The sequence below is a fragment of the Pygocentrus nattereri genome, chromosome 5 (genome assembly GCF_015220715.1).
Source record: "Pygocentrus nattereri isolate fPygNat1 chromosome 5, fPygNat1.pri, whole genome shotgun sequence".
Lineage (NCBI taxonomy): Eukaryota > Metazoa > Chordata > Actinopteri > Characiformes > Serrasalmidae > Pygocentrus > Pygocentrus nattereri.
This window is the reverse complement of record NC_051215.1, coordinates 9,358,196-9,379,886: the sequence shown is the minus strand read 5'-3', so window position 1 is coordinate 9,379,886 and position 21,691 is coordinate 9,358,196. Positions and strand designations below refer to the sequence as shown.

The window sequence follows — 21,691 nt, the reverse complement described above, 5'->3', positions numbered from 1 at the left end:
AATGTTTGACATTAGATATGATAATACATGTGAAAACAACATGTAGACGCAGAATTATTAAAGGGGATATAGACATAAAAGGGATAAGAAAATCAAAAGGCACTTCTTGGCCTTGCAAAAAGAGTTAAACACCACAAAGCAGTTACTGAGTCACTGGACATGTAGCCAGGCGACTGTTTTAGAACAAAAGTCCTGCACACTAAAGTCCTGGAACAAGCAGTAAGAAGACATAGGAAATGAGTGATGAACTCATGATCTGAAAGCCATTATTAAAGTCCACTTTGCATAAAGAGAAAGAGATGGGAGGAGAACGAGCGACTTAGATGATGACTTTGTAATACATCACCTTAATGACAATGATTCATACTGCTGATGGACTCTGGAAAATGACTGATATTCATAAAACCTTTAAGAGTCTCTTTCGCTCTCTCCTTCAGACACATTGACTAGGATCTTTTTTTTCCCGTTTCCTCTGCGCCAGACATACACTGCAGCAACAACATGTGCTTCAGTGTGTCGAAAATTAACATTCGGGTTACAAAGACCGTGGCTAATTGTGCAGGTTTTTTGTAATTGTGCTATGCCTGTTAAAATGCAGGACTTAAGAAGTGCAGAGAAATAAAAATACTATCAACAAGCCTGAGACAAAAAGAAAATAGAGGTGTTAATAAATTCTTTACCTCCAAAACACTCTACAGGGACACCATTTAAAAAAAGAAGGGGGGAGGGGCATACCAAGGATGGTCAGTGCCACATTGCTAATAGGCAATCTTCTGAGGAGTTCTAAGTGCTGAAATTGTGTTATTATGTGGAAATAGTGTTATTCTGTAGGTAAATGTTCTCTTAGGACGTGTTTGACGTCAGTGCCACCTCCCAGCTGCTATATCCACTGTTGCTGTTAAAAGATGTTTCTCAATAACACAGATGCCAGTGCAATTTAATGCCTGTTAAATATGTGGTACGTTTGTGCTTACACTGTGCTTTGAAACCTGAATTGTGTCTCTGTGTGTGTATATTTACAGGGTGAGACTAAGGTGCTAAAGCTGAAGAACCTGCGGCCTCAGGACTTTGCTAACTACACTTGTCAAGTGTCCGTACGCAATGTGTGCGACATCCCGGACAGCTCAGTCACCTTCAGTCTAACTAATGCCACCAGTGAGTTCCGTTTTCTCTCTATGTCTCTTCTCTGTCACTGTCCCTCATTTAGAATGGACAAGCACTGCTGGCTGATGCAGGCTAACTAGCTGGCTAGCTGGCATCTCTTCCGTTCTAGGCCTCGTTGTTCATTTCACTGTCCTTTGGAACAAATTGCTGACCAAGCATGATGTATAGACATAAACTGACTGACATGAAACTGGCAGTTGCAGAGAACTACCAGAACTCAGCTTGGCAGATGGGTAAATATGTTCACATTTTGAAAAAGTGCAATGCTACTTCTTCTTTATGGATACTGAAACTGAAACATTGGAAGGATCTCCACTGGAAGGAGACCACTGGAACCTTCATAGTAACAGGAATTAACGGTCACACTTTATATTAAGTGTCTCTAATAACTGTGTAGTTACATGTGAGCAACATATGCAACAGCAATGTAGCTGCTAATGATTTAGTCACTGTTACAGATGTATTATAGAAGTACATCTTATGTAATTACACATGTGTATCAGCTTCAGTTTTGCCTCATGTAATTACACATTAGCCAATTCTCTCCCATGTAGTTACACAAGTGTAATAACATTAATGTAATTACATTCATAATCAGTTTTTTTAGAAGTCATTTTTCTCCCAGCAGTAAAAAGAAGTGTGTAATAACTTGCATTAAGACATTACTTACACTAGATCTGCCAGCTTTCTTAACATTTAGCTGGTGTTTATGTTGCTAGTGCTATGACACTGTAACCCGTTTCAGCTTTAAACCATTCTGTAATGTGACAGAACAGCAGATGCCCCCTTATCTTAACATGTATATTACCCCTCCGTTACTACACAGTACCTACATAACAACTGCACAAGAACTGTCTACTTATTATAATATGTAACTTCAACACTGCACTACAGGAGCGTTCCTGTCTAGAAGAGTTTAGAAGACATTAGCAAAACTGAAGTTGATACACATGTGTAATTACATAGGCTGTACCTCTGTAATCCATCTGTAACATTGACAATCATTAGTAGTTACATTGTTGTTGCATGTTATTCATGTGTAACTACACAGTTATTAGAGACACTTAATAGTGGGACCAAATTAACAATTTTATTTTCTTTTTGGTCACTTCACGCCTCTATAAAGTGTCTAATTAGGTTAATTAGCTACCTTGCTGGCTAGTTATAGTTAGCTTAACTTACTGGTATGTAATCATTACTGATATGTAATGAAGTACAGCACTGTTCCATGCTCACACAGTTGTCTGCAGTTATATAGAATCATGTGCAGAATTCAGCAAAACTTAATTTTTTCTCTACTGAATGTGAAATTATAAACAAAAAATGTGGTCTGTGAAGGTATAAATGGTAATAGTGTTAATGATACCTTCCTAACTACCTTACCCTATCAAACTCCTTACAAAGTAATAATTCACATATGAAAATGCGATCCCCATTTACATTATAGTTTACTTATTGATCAGGTTATTGTGTTTGGTGACATTATCTTCACCTGGAAGACAGAGAACTCGGTCAAGTACCATTAGGTCTTGTTGATATCAATTTTGAGCAGGTACCAAAAAACCATAAACTAGAACCTCTGGCTTTGGACAGATGCCTAATGGAATAAGCTCAACTCTAGCTTTGTGCCAGAAGTTTCAGTGTTTCCAGCAGTGGAAACACGAGATTGTCATTCCACAATACAAGGATAGGAATGTTACAAGCAAAAGGTAAAACCTGGTTGTCCAGCAGCTCAATATAGGCACTTTGGTTCAAATTTACTGTCACCTCAACCAAAGGACCCATTTCTGTGTGCTGCTCTGCTCCATATTTCTTGGTATGCAGTTCCCTGAAAATAGTTCTTTCAGAAATTGGTTGTGAAGGGCCTTTGTTGACTTCTAGAAGGAAAAAGTGAAGTGCTTTTTATTTTCAAGCCATGAAACACACCAGCAGACCCTGTCCATCAGATTCACCTTTTGGCCACAATTCTGATGAAAATTTCCTGTAGACTGGGTTTTTGGCCATGCTGGTAGACCCATATGACTTTGTTACACCTACAGTTTAAGGTACTTCCTTCACACTGTGGCCTTTGGCATGCCCACATGCAATCACTCCTTTTTGCCCATCATTAACATCTGAATGTCCACACATTGAATGAGACATTCACTGCACTGCACTCTTCCTCAATCTATGAACCCTGTCACACACCCTGCAGGTATTTATAGCCCGCCATCTGCAGGAGCCTGAAGTTACAACCACCTTAAACACCCAAGGTGACCAATTGTTTGTCCAGGGAGCTTATTAGGTTATCTATTGCATGGTAAGCTGGACACAACTATTAAGTCATTTTGGAATAGGTTTAAGGAATCTGTTTGCAAAACTGTTTCCCATCAGACAGATTAAATTGGACATGCAGATAGCCAACCAAAACATAACTGACAAAATCTTAATCTCTTAAAGGGCCAGTATTTACCAATAGATCCCGGCTTCCATTTCCCATTCGTCTACCTTAAGAATAACTAAGTCAGTTTTCTTTGTTTTCCATGTACTTACTGAATAATAAGTCTTACAATATAGTAAGACTGATTCTGTCCCCATTAAAATGTTCTGTTACTTCTATCTCTGTGACACACACACACACACACACACACACACACACACACACACACACACACACACACACACACACACACACACACTACCTGGGAAAAGTTACATTTCAAGCAGTACTTCATGTATTTCACAAAGTAAACAAAGCACGTATGATGCAGTAGAACAGCTCAGTTGACAAAACACACTTTTGTTCTTCTCTTTCATGCCTTGCCACCTCTTTTCCTTTTCTCTCTGTATAATTCACTTATCTGTGGCCTAACTCTCACTTTTTCACTTCCCTTTCTGTCTCCTACTTATTATGTTTTACAGAGATGAGGGCTTGTCTGGATTGTTAATTCTCTTGCTGAAGACACATTTTTATTCAAACTACAATACACTTGAACATTGTTGTTCTTGTTGTTTCTCTGTTTTTCTCTCTGAGCCTTATTTCTATCGATAACTGTCAGAGGAAAAGCAGCAACCCACACCTACATATATAACCTGCACCTACATGCAGAAATTGGAAGGCTTAAAACATTCAGATCTGCTCATGTGGTCACAAATTTGTGGAAAATACTAAAGCCTCTGGATTCTGGACCATTTTATGCACAAGGTATTTGATGTTCTTTGTTTTCAGGCCACATTTTCAGTTTTGTTGTTTTCCCTGGTACAAAAACACAGTTTCATGTCAGATGACCAGATGTAGTCTAGGTTTTAGTGGTCCATGAGGAGCTCAATTTGCATCCACTTCTCCATTACCGGTTTCACCACCAAGATTTCCCTAGTCTCAATGCTCAGACAGGACGGCTTCCTGCAAAAGTATGCTCAAGAAACATCTGACCAAATTTATAGACATCCTCTTCTGAATTCAGTATAATTTCAAGAGAAGAACTGAAGTAAAGAGTTTTTCTTTAAGAGAGCAAAAGTCAGAAGAAAGTGTGTGGTCTACCTTTCATTAGGGCACTGAGAGTACTGAGAGTCACCATGTTGAACTGCTAAGAATCGTTTACCATTTAGACCAAAGCCACATTACCTTAACCTCCTGCCTCTCCATAGAGATGGTGCTCTGAGCAAAAGGCATTTCTTGGCCTTTATATACAAAGAAGATGGCTGATTCAGTACTTGCTGATGATGATGGGTGTATGATGGGTGTACTCGTATGATGGGTGTACTCTTCTAGGGTTTACTGAATAAGGATGCTGTCTACAATTTATTACTATTAATATTATTTTTAACGTGAAAAAGATGAGAAGTGCCCAGAATACAGAAGGGGAATTGGTGAGGCCAAATGGCATGACTACATATGCGTAATATACAGATGCAGTTGAGAAAGCTGTCTTTCATTCATCTACCTTGTAAATCTGATTGCAAGTATAAAGCACTATGAAGGTTAGGCTTGTGAAGTGTTTGGACCTGATCAGTTGCTGCAAGCACCATATCCTTCTAGTGTACCTGAATTTGATGGTGTTTAGGCTCTGGTAATCAATGCAGGGAGACAGACCAATTCATCCTTTGAGACAAAGACAAGCCCTGCATATGCTGTTGATGGGAAGTGTCTAATGATTAAGTTCTGTAGGACCTCTTGGATCTATTCCTCTTCACCATGCGCTATTTTGTAAGGCTTTAATTTAATCAGATTGACTGGTCCAGCAATGATCTCTGGGGTTTAATACTTTAATGAAAACCAAGTTTAATTAATTTCTCATTAATGGCTTACCAGTATTGATCATTGTTTATAGAGATCATAAAAAAACAGAAATTAGAGGAAATAAGAACGGGGCATAATTCCTCTTGCCTATCGTCAGAGAAAATAAAAGCAAATAACACTGATCCAAGCCCTTTATAAATTAGTAATGTGGAAGATGCAGGAGTATGTTTGTTTTTTTTTTTCACGGCTCTTGTTCAAATTAGCAGTATTAAGAATTCATGGGGGAAAAAAACTGTGCAAACTTGTAAAAATCATGCAGAAGCGCTAAAGCTTTTTTACAATTAGATGGCATAATATTATATTCCTTGCTGGTGGTGTGGTAGAGAATCATGAGGAACCTGTCCTGTGGTTCCCAAACCTTCTGTCATAGTATGAAGCCTTGGGTTGCCAGTATCAGAGGTATACCTACTGTCACATTGACACTCCACACACACACACTCACACACTTTGTGCTTGTAGTGCCCTGGGGAGAAAAAACACACACTAACACAAATTGGAATTTGTTTTGCTGCGTGGCATGATTGCGCTGCGGAAAGACACCCTGGCTCTGAAAAAGTAGTTTGTTTTTCTGTTGATTTTTCTCTCTTTTCTCTGAGCAGTGAAAAGGCAGGGGAGAAGGAACCACAATGAGAAGGTACACACAGGGCTTGCTGCTGGACGAGCGTACATCTCTGTATTTGGGAAAGATTGAGGGGAAAGTGTCCAGAGCTTTGAGAGTTTGTTTTTAGGAGAGGAGGCTGAAGGAGACTGTGTCTTTGGAGGCTTTTTGAGTGCACGGCTGTTTTATATTACAGTCAATATGTAGCGATCTGAAACTCCAAACCGGCTGAACAAACCAGCCATCTTTTGAAGGTCAATCCAGAGCTGAAACACAAGATAGTTCCTTAAAAGTTGATAACCGTAACTCAGTGTGCCCTTTATGTTTAATAGAATGTTGATGCCACTGGTTGACAGCAAAGGAACTGGGCCAAAGCTTTTTATACGACATTGTTACTCAAAGAGCAATATGCTACATTTTTTTGTGTATTTAATTTCTTCTCCATTAACTCCATGATGTCCACTATTAAAATGTGTGTACGTTATCAATTGTTTAAAACCACCTTCAATACATTCAAGGTTCTGTTGCTAAATTTCCTGTCTCTTCCAAAGACTGTAACCCTGGTTCTTCAGTGGTTGCACTAGCTAGCTCCATTATATATATATATATATATATATATATATATATATATATATATATATATATATATATATATATATATATATATATATATATATAAAATTATATATTACATATGGATAATTATACAAATAATGAAGATCTACAAGACCTTAAATGGTCTATTGCAACTGCCCCATACCCCCATATTGCTAACCTGCTTGGCCACTACACATCTGCTCATACATATATAGTTCTGATGATACTAGTACCTTAGTGGTCACTACCATCCAATTGTCCCATCTGTAGTGGCAGATGTTTTATTGTCAGGACATGTTCAATTTTGGAACTCTCTTTGGATCCCTCTTTCCCTTAAATATTCAGTTTAAAACTTTACTTCTTCCACTTTTACTTTTCTCTTTGTCCTACAGTGACCACCCTCATGCGTTCTCTTTTTTCTATATGTTATGTTAACTTGATTTTGTTTTCTGGATTTTTGTTTTCATGTTAGGTCTGATGAGGCTTTTTAGTGCCTTTGTTTCAGTCGGAGAAAGTCACAGTACAAATAAACTTTTTAAACTATGTATTTACAGTTCTATGCAAAAGTCTGAGTGCTCCTGGTTCAGTTTGTATTGTTGACCCTTGTTTTAAATGAAAATAAGGGTGCATATCCACTACAGAGAACAGAATTGTGCTCATTTTAATGCATAATTACTGTTATTTTGCTGGACCAAATGTAAAATGTGGCCCTTTTAAAAGTTTTGGCACATGTTATATATTTTATGTTTTGTTGATTTTTTCTCCAAATATATTAAAGTCAATAGACACTGCAATTGAAATTTACATATTTAAGCTTGCAAAGGATATGTTAACTGATCTTAGAAAATCAACAAAACATGCAGTTTGTCTTGGGGTGTTCAAAATTTTGCATTTTATTTCAAAATAACACTTCTATACTATGAGTGGCAAAAACCAAAAAAAAATCCAGCCACATCCACAAAGCATGTGCAAAATAACTTCCAGAACAAAGAGACGCTGTAACGTGGGGAGCGATGAGGCGGACGCATGTGCTGAGATAGGCGACTTTTATTAAGGGCAATTCCAGGGTCATGGTCAAAACGGTCCAGGGTCATTGAGCCAATGTGGATTGATTGGGGGGCAGACATGACAAACAAACAAGAATCAAACAAACAATATCCCAAACAACAAACAATCAGCACGATTAAACATACAAACAAAGACCAACACAGACCAGGGCAAACAGACGGCTTATATAACAGAGCCAAGATGAGGGACAGATGGGAAACAGGTGGTAATAATCAGGGGTGGAGTCAGAAAAACAAGGGAACTGGACTGAACCAAAACAAATGCACATGGAAGATCAAAAGTAAACAAAAAGCACACGGAGGAGTGGGAGATGCCAATCATGACAGACGCCTGGTCACACCATTTTAAGAAGCCTTTATTGAAACATGGCAATGTGTATAAAATAGGCCTTCATCAGGACAAAAAACAATGGCAATGTCAATAAACTTAAGTTAAACCTAAGTTAATTAATTTATTCATTTATTAATTATTTAAATGAGCCCTGTTCTGATTGGATGCCATATATTGTGCCCTACATAAAGAGCAGTTTGGCCTGATATACTCCTTATAACTTCAATGTGAATGGGTGGGGCTAAACTGCGATAGGCTGTAAATGTTAATATATATATATATATATATATATATATATATATATATATATATATATATATATATATATATATATATATAGATATTTAGATAGATAGATAGATAGATAGATAGATACATGTGCTGTTAATGCAGCATAGGTTCTATATATATAGACCTTCTGAGTTGAGGGTGACCTTAACATTGTTTACATACTATACCGAACATCTTTATTTTGGCAAAAAAAGAGAAAAATCAATATTTCCATGATATGGTCTTTTAAGATATGACAGACTCACATAATTCTATCTCTCCACATCTCGCTGCCATGGTTGCTGTGGCAGGGCGTGATATCAGAAAAACAGCCGTATAATTTGCATTTCTCAATGTGCATTTAGCGTATCTTGGTTACGAGAATACAAGAAGAATCAAAAGGGGCTTATATCACTGTGGTGCTCAGAATCATGCAGACTCACTCCCTTTTTTCCCACCACTTTGCCGTCTAAATTTTAATTGGCTGATTGCGAGTCTGCTTTGGCGGACGAGATGGAGTCATTATTATCAGATCGGAATAATGAGAAAGCAAAGAGAAACGCACAGAGAGGAGCATGTTAAATATGGGATGGAGAGACAGAGGGATGAAGCCGACTGAGATGAGGCAGACAGAGAAAGACAGAGGGGAGATGTGCTTTCTGACAGAAAGTTTGTTAACCCTTTAATTCAGAGGCTGTTAGACTTGAAATGACTGACAGTACAATAGCAACAATGAGAAACAATAACAGTGGTATTGAATATCACTGATAGATTATATATAAAAAAAACAGGAAAGAGAACACAGTATGCACAGAGAGAAAGAAAAAAAGAGGGAGATAGAGGTCTGGAGAGAAGAGAAGGCTGGCGGTCTGTCCTGCTCCAGTGGCAGGTCGATACAACTCTCTGACTGCACTCCATCAATACTAGACCACAGTTCCACTGCCATCAACACTACTCACATATGTACACCCTGCCGGGCTAGACATCAGTCTGCTGCTCCCATGAACACACAGTGCAAGTTGCACACATGAAAATACACACAAACCCACCCTGCCCACCCCCCACACACCCCGACAGAAGCACAGCTGCAGCAGCACACAGAGTGTAAGCATGTATGCCACGAGCTTTGCCCCTGGCAGGAGTCATTCCCTCTGCCACTCACACACCACTCTGATGGATGACCTAGAGGCAGAGCTATGTATGTATGTATGTATGGCACACTCCTGTCTGAGTCCGAGACAGCAAGAATTCAACACATACCAGCACTGCTGCTGGAACAAGCGCATAAATATGTAACTTACCGTAGCATAACATTGCTGTTAAATTACTTGAATGTGAAAGCCCAGTGATCAAAAGTTAAAGTATCACTTGTATTCAAAACATCAGCATTATAATGTTTTTAAAATGAAAGTATTTTTTATGTTTGAGCAACAATTTAAAATATTTAAATTTAAATTGAATGCTTTGGATTTGGAGTTATCTCTGTTGGGAGTAACTTGACACAACGTTTTGGACAGATGATTGTACTGCTGACCCCTTCCCCAAGTGGATGAATCTAGTGATTCTGAGTGTTTTGAAAGTATGCAAAAAGAATCTCTCTGCAATCAATATTCATGCAATGGCTGTAGGCATCCAGGAGAAATCTGGAACCAAACTTTGTTCTCCAAGCTAGTCTTGTTACTTTTTACTGTACTCATGTTTAATTGCATCAAACATTTACTTTCAAGATAAATGATTTTAAACAGAGTTCTTAGTTCTTAGTTTTCACAATACTCTCTATATAGAGAGTTGTTGGAAGAAAATCTTGTGTCTCCAAAATAATAACCGTACAGGAGAAGTAAAAAAACCTGCTTTTCTGTTAATGTAAGTCAGTGGAGCCAGACTTTTTTCCAGGTCATTTTGGGTCATTTCTTTTAGTCCATTCATCATGAAATTTGCACACAATATAAAGGGTAACAGGTTTTTTCAGATTATGTAAAAAAATGAAATGGTGGTAGAATGAGGAAAGGTTGATTGAGGGAGGGGGAGAACTTGGGCTGGAGTTCTGAGCAGCATCTGCTTGTAGCTAGAAGGCCAGAGCCCCCATCATGACTGAAGTAAGACTGAGGAACAGGGAGGAGATGTGGGGCCCATGGGGATTGCTAACCCTTCATCACGGGAATGGAAAGTGAGGATGTGAATTTATAGGGCATTAGATTTAAAGAAGGAGGGGTTTCAGCCATGCCCCTCCCACCAAACTTCACTTATAACATAACTACATTATATCTTCATCGGTATAATATTGCTATTTATATGATGTATGACACAGTCCGAAAAACTCCCATAAAATCCGACCCGACGCCTCTGACTTTGTACTTGGATGACAAAAATGAAGCTATAGGTATTTAATTATATTAGGCAATTTTATTTGGGGTATATAAATTTGGGGCAGTCGTGGGCTGGAGGTTAGGGAACTGGCCCTGTGACCGGAAGGTTGCCGGTTTGATCCCCCGCACTGACAGTTCATGACTGAGGTGTCCTTTAGCAAGACATCTAACCCCCAATTGCTCCCCGGGTGCCGTGGATAGGGCTGCCCACCGCTCTGGGCAAATGTGCTCACTTCCCTCTAGTGTGTGTGTCTTCACTAGTGTGTGTATGTGGTGTTTCACTTCACGGATGGGTTAAATGTGGAGTTGGAATTTCCCCAGTTGTGGGATTAAAAAAGTATCACTTAACTTAAGCATTTAAGTGCTAAAATGCACTTGAATATCAACCTGTAACATGAGATGAATTTGAGAGGAAAAGTGTAAGTGGGTTTCAGTAAGATCCAAGAAGAGGAAAAAAAAACCGAAGAAAGCAAGGGAAAAATGACGGAGAGCAACAACATTTAGAAAACTGAGAAACAACACAAATAAATCACTAACAGAGCAAATAGGGCTACAATGGGCAAAACATTCCAAGCAAAGAGCAGGACTAAGACAAGGGGTATAAATATTGGTACAAAGGAATGATAAACATCTGTGAAGAATCGCTGTGCAGAGCTAGACTAGACACAAGTGAACACGGTGGAATTTGATGTTATTTCTCATTTGTAGCTCAGTGAACCACACTGAGAAACCCTGATCAGAAGCGTCAGATTGACACACGCATTTGTGTGTAAGTAGAATGAATTTTTCTTTTCTTTATTTACTTTTCCCTGTGTCACTGACTCAAACTGAAAAACTTCAAACCTACTGATACAGAATGTAAATCAAATATAATGTAAGTGCTACAAAATATGTAACTGTAAATATGACCAAATGAAAAGGAAAAATGACAGACATAGAATTCAGAAGGTTAAGTGAACTGTTCCTAGAAATGATACCCTCCATATAAGTTCTGACATTCCCTAGGAACATGTTACAGGCATAGAAAAATGTTATCTATTTTTATTTCATAGTAGATTGTTGATAATACGGTTAGACATTGGCAGAGTACAACAATGTATGTTTATGCCCGTGCAGACCCACTGGAGGGTGTTTGTATGTATGTGTGTGTTTTTGTGCGTGTGTGTGTCCATGTGAATGTGTATGAGTGTGTGTGTGCTTTGATATGTTAGTAGGTATGTGTCAGAGGGATATAGAGGTATTTTTCTCATCTGTCCTTGTGGCATGAATGGTTTCAGGATTAGAGTCTTCTTCAAATAGGTCAGGGCCCAGGCAGGCAGACACACACGCACATGCACACGCACACACACGCACACACGCACACACAAAGGCACAGTTTGATTGATTTTTATATAATAATCCTCACATTGGTTTGAGGCTCGCTCTGCCTGTCAGAGATGCTACACTAAATCCTCCTTTCGCAAATAACAGGACCATAAAACCCTGCTCAGGATTCCCTTTTGTGCTTCTCCCACTCTCGCACACACACACACGTTTGCAACCGTGTGTCAGAAAACAGTACATAGGATGCCATTCAGAAAATCGGGTGTTATTTATATGACAGCTATCAAAAAAAAAAAAAAGAAGTAAATGTCATTGGTCCATTGGGCAGTATTGGTGAGAACACTGACAACAAATGCTCTTAAAAATAGGTGGCAGGTGGAGTGCTGTACATAGTTCTCTTTACAGTTTACCAGTATGTTTTGAAAAGAATTAGGCTGGTAATAGATTATATAGCAGTGTCATTGCCACAGAAGCCCCCAGCCATGCATATGCTACCCATAGCTAAGGTAATGTATAGGTTCTGTTTTTCTAGATCTATATTTCCAAACCAAGAACTGTTTCAAAGACTTTATTATTTAGAGTTTACTGATCCTGAAACCAGCATGGTGACACAGTGAGTAGTGCCTCACAGCATGAAGATGCCCCCCCCATAAATTCCCTTTACAAACCATGTCAGTATCTATGTGAGGGAGACTATGTGAGTATGGATTTTTACTCTTTCTCCAAAGTCTTGAAAATGTACCAAAACAAACGCACAGACACACACAGATAAATAGAGCTGACTGGTCGGTTGGTCTCAGACACATACTCCATCGTCCAGTCCATTTATGTGTAACAAAGAGACAGATGAGGGGTGAAAGAAGAAAGAAGAGGCGGGGGTGAGCATTCTTTTCCATCAGATGGATGGAATGGTGGATCCTGCTGAACATTACCTTTAGCACAGGCCATTCGCCATATACCCTTGTCTCGTCACTGGCTTTGTATGACCTATCCAGCCATCTCATAAATGTCTTGATTTAAAGCTTCTTGTGGAAATGTATAGGAGTGCCTGAACGTTGGGCTGTATCTGCTATTGATCAGAAGGCTTCTCATTATGCCAGCATACCGCTGCCATCCTTTACTTTCAATACACCCTCCACTGACTACTAATACACCATCAAATGTAATGAGAATGAATGGGCGAGGGAGCGTGCACGTGCACACATGTATACACAACATTTCCCCTTGGGAAAAGGACATTTACCTCTTTAGCTGTTTGAGCATTCAGCTCCAAAAATGGACTCTTGCTCTTATGTAAAGCACATAAATAAAAAGGATTTTAGAAAAAAAGCTCCATGCATATTGAAACAGAGATGGAATGATAAATATGCATGCACAAAGTTAATGTATGCAACTCGAAGAGTGACAGCACATCTGACATTGACGAAGGGGCCAGCAGAAAAGTAGGTGGAGGAAAAAAAAAGAGAAAAGTCCTCATGCTTGCGCTACGATTTATTCAATAGTGCTAATTGAGACAGGCGTCGTTAAAATCGACGGCGATAAATTGCTTTAATGATGCTGTTGTCGTGTCTAACATTGCTGAGTACTAATTACTTTCTATCTGTTGCCGGGCACCACACGGCTGCGCAGTCTCGTTAATCCTGGATGTTGTCTTTGTCAGCATGTGCTTTCGTCTGGGTGTCTGTGTGTATTTAACGCTGTCACTGAGCGACTGTGATTGAAGGATGGGCCGCTGTAGTGGCTGAATGATTGCAGGACAGACTCAGGTTTATGATAACGGCGTGTTTGATGAATGTGTTTGGATTATTAGGGTTTCAGATGTTCTTCCTTGACCTTACCATAGCTGACCATATTGCTGAGCTTATTAATGCAGCTATTTTTCCAGCCATGTTCAATTATAATTACTTTCAGCATACGGTAGGTGATGTTGTAGAATGAATGACTGAACTTTGTCAGAGAAACATGTCAGAGGGTTCACTCCTGTGGTTTCCATGGTTTCAGTTTAGTAAGCTCACCGTGCCTGTACTCTCTGCTGTTTCTTTTTTTTTTTTTTTTGGTGGTTTGCTTTCTTTTGGCTGTCTATTTAAAAGCCGGGTCGCACTTTTTGCTCTTTTGCTCAGCTTACTTTGCCTTGAGGCTTGTTCTCCATACGTCTTGGTAGATTTGGTGGTGGTGCTCAGTCTACTTAACGTAGTATGCTGTCAGCGTCCTGGAAGGTTCTTGGACATGTCATTGTACAGATAATTCAGTAGTAAAATAATCATGAATTCAACATTTTTAGTATGTTTTATCTTGACATTTACTCCTCTGCAAAGAAAGGACCATTTGCTAGGTGTTGTGTATGCTAATGACAGCTGCTCTCACTGGTCACATCAATACACATCAAGACAATACATTACTGGGCAAAGGTCACCCTTCATTCATGTGATTTCCAGTCAAAATGGCTATTGCATACAAGTTCATCATTTTTCAGTGCTGGAAAGAAGACAAAAAAAAAATGTCTCCAATTCCACCAGCTAGTTAGGACTCCAGCCAACCAAAGGAAGGTGAAGGCTAACACAGGCTTTCTACGAGACTTGTGAAGTGCCACTGCATCTTTTCGAACTGCTGCTCACACAACGTCATTGGACAGCTGAACGCTCTCAGAGAAAAGCGCCAACCGCCAGATCTGGTATGTCAGCAAACAGATGTTGGTGCTGAATAGCATCGTGTTGAGTGATGGGGGAGAAAGGAAGGCCATCCTTCCCACCCAGAGAGAGCAAGGCCAGTTGTGCTCCCTTGGACTCCCGGCTATGGATGGCTGTAGCATCATCAGGGATCGAACTCACAATCTCCTGATGATAGGGCCAACGCTTAGACGGTTGCTCCACTCGGGAGCCCCTAACAGCTCCTAACACTTTCCACTTCCGCTTCCACTTTCCACACTTCCAAAGTTCGGTTGTAGAAGTTGGTTGCATTTTCTGCTTTTAACTAATCCCTTGATGTTGAGGTCTGGACTCAACTCGTCAGTCCATTGTTCTGAGAAAACCAACAGCTTCTTTATTTGATTTGGAAAATGTCTTTTTTCTCTTTTAAGGTAACGGCTTCTTCACAGCTACACATCCTTTCAGGCCCATAGAGTGAAGTTATCTTCTCACATTGAAGGATAGATTTTTTCAGATTTGAGACATGAGTGGAGCCTGATTTTATCCTCTCTATCAAAGCTGAAAGCTTTTAGTACTGTTTATCTGATGGTGACAGTTTGATGGTGATATTTAGTTTGATGTAAACTTCTGTTTATTTTGCTTATTTTCCCTTTCCTACATAAAGGGGTGATATTTCTGATAGGGTCTGTAAGGGAAAGCACTAAACTAAGAGTAGTGTATATTTGTATCCATTTTATGTAAATTTGTAATAGACAGTCACATATTTATTTTAAATTGGGTGCTCAGTCCTGCTTCTGGAGATCTACCACCCTGCTGAGTTTAGCTCCAACCCTAATCTAACACACCTGTTCCAGGTAATGAAGGTCCTCAGAGGCATCTGAATATTACAGTCAGGTGTGTTGGATCTGAACTCTCCAGGGTGGTAGATGTCCAGGACCAGGATTAAGCACACCTGTTTTAGATGTTACAGTTTGGATATTATGCTCAGCTGGTTATCTTACTTTAGTTAGGACATAATGTAGTTCAATGAGCCCACAGAAAGCCTGTCAATATACATTTTGTGTTACATTTTGTGTTAACAAAATGTGACAGCACCATCTTACACTGTCCTGTCTTGTCTATAAGAGATGTCTGTATGTGAAACAGCAGCTATGTTGGTGAAAGTTTGGCTGACGTTTTTTGAGTGGGGCAGAACATGTACTTGATGGGATGCTTCATTAAGCAGCTTTGAAGCAATTCTATAGAATAGGGTGGGGAACTGAGGCCCAGAGTCCAGCACAGTGTGATGATTTCTCTGCTCTACCACACCAACCCAGTCTGGTAATCAATCGGGTGTGCTTGAGTAGGAAAAAAATCACCAAACTATGCCGGAATTCAGCTTTTCAGGAGTTTTCCGTACCCCTACTATAGACGATCTGTTCATTCCCAAAATACTTTACAGTGATAGGTTCTTTTGGGAAGTAAATGTTAATGAGAACATGTTAAAGAACCTTCACATAATGTAAGTGTGCAGTGTGTTAATTATTAAGAGTGTATTGAAACTCTGTATATACACCGTATACTGGTATAGAACCCATAGATTATGTGGACGTTCTTCGAACTTTAATAAGTTTCTTTGCAACCATACAAAATGAGTTCTTTGATGAAGCTTAATCAAAAGGTTATTTAAGGTACCAAAAGTGGTTTTTTCCTGGCATTGTCCACAAAACTGTTTTTGGCACAATTATTTTTAAGAACAGGTTCTCCAAGTCTCATCTTTCACATCTGTCCATTAATTTTCTCTCTGGTGAGCTGTGAGAATCTCTCTCTCTCTCTCTCTCTCTCTCTCTCTCTCGCTCTCTCTCTCTCTCTCTCTCTCTCTCTCTCTATCACAGTCTCTCTCGCTTGCTTGCTTGCTTGCTCTGGGTTGTAGTAAAGCCTGTAAAACACATCAATCCTATTACCGTGGGACAACCAAGAAGCCAAGAAGTGATCTGCTACCATCCTCCTTTCCACTATCTTGGAAAATTGAAACGATAAATTCTTTCCTTTGCAATCTCCACTACCTCCCTCCCTCTCTCTCTCTCTCTCTCTCTCTCTCTCTCTCTCTCTCTCTCTCTCTCTCTCTCTCTCTCTCTCTCTCTCTCTCTCTCTCTCACACACTTTCCCTCTCTCTTTCTCTCTCCCTCCCTCCATTTCTCCTAGTGATCTCTCTTTTATTTGCTGTACAAATAAGAGGCGCTTGTGGCAGCGGAGAGGCAGACGCTGTCTGAGGAACAGTGAAACAATCAGCTTTCAGAGCAGAGCATAAGCAGATAAAAAGTGCACCCAAGCTCAAAATCACTTTTATCTACAGTAGCATGGCTCCATGTCAAATCCTGATGATACATTCTCCTGAGATGTGGACCACTCAGGCTAAAGGCTTGGGCAGGGGGTTCCTCAGGGATTAGCTGGTGGACGATGCATTCAGAAATGTGAAAAAGAACTGCAGGATCCGTTCTTTTGGATGCAGTTCTTTTCGATGCAGTTCTTTTCGTGATGCCACAGAAACCAACACATTTACATTTGGGATGCACTGAATTCTGGGTCACATCTATCTGATGTTTCATGTGCACACATTTGATGCTGATGCTGGTGCTGATTTAAATTCGAAAAACTGAGACTACATCCACCTGGATTAATACTAAATTATGAGGAGTTTATTTTTATTTTTTAAACAGTGTGTCCACTCAGTGTCCACTCTATTAGACTCTCGTACCTTGTAGGTCCACCACCAACATGTCTGTGTTACTGCAGTGCTGAGAATGATCCACCACCCAAATAGTACCTGCTCTGTAGTGGTCCTGTGGGAGTCCTGATCATTGAAGTACCAGGTAAAAGGTTAAAAGTATGGGTAACAAATCATGCAGGGAAGCAGATGGCCTATAGTCTGTAACTGCAGAACTACAAAATGCTTCTATATCATGAGTGGAGCTGATAAAGTGGACAATGAGTGTAGACACAAGGTACACTTAATAAAGTCACAGGCGGGAGAGAAATGGAATACAAGATAGCAAGATATCAAGATATCTTATACTGATATTTCTTATACTGTATTTATTTTACCAGTATCATTTAATAGTAACCCTGACTCTCGCTCTCACCTTCTTTCTCTCTCTTTATCTTTCTCTTGCTCTGTCTCTCTCTCTGTATATGAGTGCATGAACAGGAAACTCCTTTCCAATTACAGTGATTGAAATCCTGCGAGCTGTAAAGCTGATAGGCCATGAGAACATGCTCTAAAGAATGGCCTCAGTATTTTGGATTGCGGATATGGGATTAGCTCAGCTACATGGAGCGCTAAATCCCAGGACTAAAAAGTATATTGAATTGAAGTGCGCTAGTAGAGAGAGCCATCAGTTCAATACAACTGCCTCTCTCCCTCTCCCTCTCTCCCTCTCTCTCTCTCTCACTCTCTCTCTCTCACTCTATCTCTCTCTACCATTAAATTAGAGACGACTGACTGCAAATCAGTTTATTTACTCTCTAATCTCTCCGAGCACCTCTCACCTCACTTTCACCTGCCTACACTTCTGACAGTATTACCTGTTCTAACCTCACAGTTGCGATTAGAACATTAGCTACTGGGGTGCTTTAACACACAAGTCTCTCATCCTCTTATCCTGTTTCAATACTGTTTTTAACATGTCCTCATCAGCTTAATTTCCCAGCTCAGAGCTGTGTAGCTCCTATGTTACACAAAAGCCCACTAGCAGGACGGGAGGTGAAGTGGACAGTAAGGAATGGATTTTTCTATAGCGGTTCGCTTGATCTCGGCTAGGCCAGCCTCAGTGAGCTAATTAGATAATTACTTTGTCTGGCTTCAGCTTCAGATGCACTGCCTATGTATAGCCCATAGAATCAGAATCAAGCTTTACTGGCCAGGTATGCTTACTCATACAATGAATTTGGTTTTGGTTACAGGAGGTTAAAGGGTGTATAGTGGGAGAGAAAGGGGTCAATGAGGTGACAGTCTTACTTATGGCAGGTAAGTAAGATGCTAGAACAAACACCGGTTTGAGACGGCAGTTCCAGAGGATGGAGTTGAACTTGATACTATATACCAGTATATGTAGAAGTGCAGTTTCTAACTTTCTAAATAAGCTGTCATGTAGATTGCCACATCAATTTCTGTTAAAATGTTATAGTTTGATTTTTTTTCTCAGCATCTGCCATTTTTGGAGATTAGAAAAGTAATTGCATCACATGATGATGTCTGGGCACATTCTTCTGCTGAAATCCATATTCAGGCTAACTCGGCTAGGTTAGTTGGTGGACTAACTAGCCAGCTTGTCTGTTGGTGAAGTTGACTGTTGTGTTCACTCAACCTGTCCCCCCCTCCATGGGCTCATCTAGCTAACTTTCCATGAGTTAATGAAATGATGCAAAGCGCAAATTGTTGAGGGAATTTAACAAACAGTTAAAAAGGAAGAATAATCTTATTCATTCATGAAAGAAGCTAAATATGATCACTTTTCCAGGCATAATTACCTAATGCATTAGAATACCTTCTAAATGTTTGGGAAATAAATGCAATATGATTTTCTTTCTGGCTTTATATGGTCACGGCCAACTTCTTTTTGGTTCTCCAAGCTTTTAAAGCTTGCTCAAATTCGAAGTAATGTATTTTAAACCCACATTAGGCCTTTCATATCCGAATCAGAATGTATTTGTATTTTTTTATCACTTTCCAAGCCATAAATGGATTTATCTGGCAAAAAAAAACATTACTGGTTATTTCCTGTTCAAACACTGGACTCTGATAAAACATCTGCCAAAATAGCTATAACTGATTAACATAGTTTTGATGCTCTTTAGGAAGATGGCGCTGAGAATGAGGGGTGTATGTGGGTCGGTTTTAATTGGTCTGAACTTTGACCTCTGGTAAAATTACTCTGGAGTGCCTGGCGTCAGTTTGTCTTTTTAAAGTCACAGTAGGTTCCATGAACAATCTTCATTTAGAGGAAGTTTCTGCAGATGGCAGGTCTTTGTTTGCAACCCTTTCCAGGGACGTGGGAAGTGGGGGGTGCTGAGTGGGCTGTAGCATCCCCTGATTTTCAGGACTGCAACTGCTAAAAACAACGATAATAATACTACAGCGATCTGAACTTTTTAGGAATTTGGACTTATGTGAGCTTGTTTTAGAGTTTTTTCTGTTTTTATTTATGTATTTTCAAAACCTGCATAACATTCTGACCACCTCCTTGTTTCTGTGCTCGTTGTCCATTTTATCAGCTCCACTTCCTCTATAGGTGCATTTTGTAGTTCTACAATTACAGACTGTAGCCCATGTGTTTCTTGCATACTTTGTTAGCCCCTTTTACCCTGTTCTTCAGTGGTCAGAACTCCCATGGACCCCCCCCAGAGCAGGTACTATTTGGGTGGTGTATCATTCTCAACACTGACATGGTGGTGGTGTGTTAGTGTGTGTTGTGCTGGTCTGAGTGGATCAGACACAGCAGTGCTGCTGGAGTTTTCACACACGTGAGTGTCACTGCTGGACTGAGAATAGTCCACCGACCAAAAATATCCAGCCAACAGCATCCTGTGGGCAGCGTCCTGTGACCACTAGTGAAAGACTGGATGACCAACACAAACTGTGCAGCAGCAGATGAGCTATCATCTCTGACTTTACATCTACAAGGTGGACTTACAAGGTAGGCGTGGACAGTGAGTGGACACAGTGTTTAAAAACTCCAGTAGCACTGCTCTGTCTCATCCGTTCGTACCAGCACAACACACGCTAACACCACCACCACCATGTCAGTGTTACTGCAATGCTGAGAATGATCCGCCACTCAGTGTCCTTTCCAGTGTTAAATCTCATGAGACTGTGTGCGACACAGTTAATGCGCTACATATCAACAGTCTGATTGGTCACCAATCATTTAATTAGCATTAAGTCTGTCCAAGAAAGCAGAGTGAGGATGTGTGTCAGTTATATGCATATATTGTCATCTCTCGCCTCATTATAGTGCAGTACGATTCTATTTGATGGAAAGTATAAAAAATTAAATAGAAAAAAGGTCAAGAATTTGGCATGACATCACCCTTCATGCCATGTGTACACTGATTAAAATTTCAGCTACCCCAGCTTAAAACACCTTTCCGCCTCCCTGACCCTTTCATTTCCACAGTGTGGCTGGGTTTGTGGTGTTTCTGCACTTTTGTGTGGTTAAGGTGTTTGATATTGTGCTGATGGGGCTTCAGGCCTATGTGAGTTGAGCTCCAAGCCAGACTCAGAAGATTAATGTCCCTCTGGACTTGTCCTTTTTGTCTGTTCCTGGCAAAGGCCCAGCCTCCTTCCTCTATTTGCTCTCACTCTCTTTCTCTCTCTGTCCCTTTGTCCCCTGCTCATTGAGGTGAGATTCTTCATAACAGTCTCCACATGTCGTCTCTCGCTGTTCTCGCTGAGATTTTTAGGTAGCTCTGCTTCGTGGCACCGGGGCGTTTATGAAATTCAGTGTTCCAACTAAAGGTGAGGGGAGCAATTTTTTCCCTAGCTGCAGGCCAGAGACAGCGAAGAACTTTCTACCAGACTGTTTGTTCCATCTCACCAGATCTGAGAGTGTTTACTCTCATCAGTACTTACTCTCTCAGTTTTATACCATCTGAAAAACTGGTTTGGTTTTTGTACACTTTTACAAAGACGGTTCTTCAAGGGTTCTTTAGTAAAGACAGTGGTACTGTATAGAACTATGAACAGTCAAAGAATCATTTGCATGTTTAAATGGCTCTTTGCAAGATAAAATGGCTCTTCAGGTTGATGGAGTATGTGTTGCATATGGTTCTGTATAGAACCTTTTTGAAAATGGTTCTATATAGCACCAAAAAGGGATATTGTTGATTGATGTCAAGATATCGACCTTGTAACAGTGGAACAACCCATTTCACCATCATTTAAGCATGCAAAGAAGTCTTTGAGTGTTTATGGTTCTACCTAGAACCAATGTCTTTCATAAGTAACCTTAGAAGAACCATCATTTTTAAGAGTGTAGGGTTCTAATCTAATGTATTGTGTGCTTTGTGACTC

The 21,691-nt window shown here is 39.9% G+C and overlaps 1 protein-coding gene across 1 annotated transcript in view; it reads left to right on the top strand.

Annotated features, from left to right (window-relative positions):
• LOC108426141 (MAM domain-containing glycosylphosphatidylinositol anchor protein 1) overlaps positions 1 to 21,691 on the top strand; it is a 339,434-nt gene that overhangs the window by 185,485 nt on the left and 132,258 nt on the right. The window contains exon 6 of the mRNA XM_017695434.2: positions 1,023 to 1,155. Coding sequence (XP_017550923.1) covers positions 1,023 to 1,155 — 133 coding nt within the window. The remainder of the gene's footprint in view (positions 1 to 1,022; positions 1,156 to 21,691) is intronic.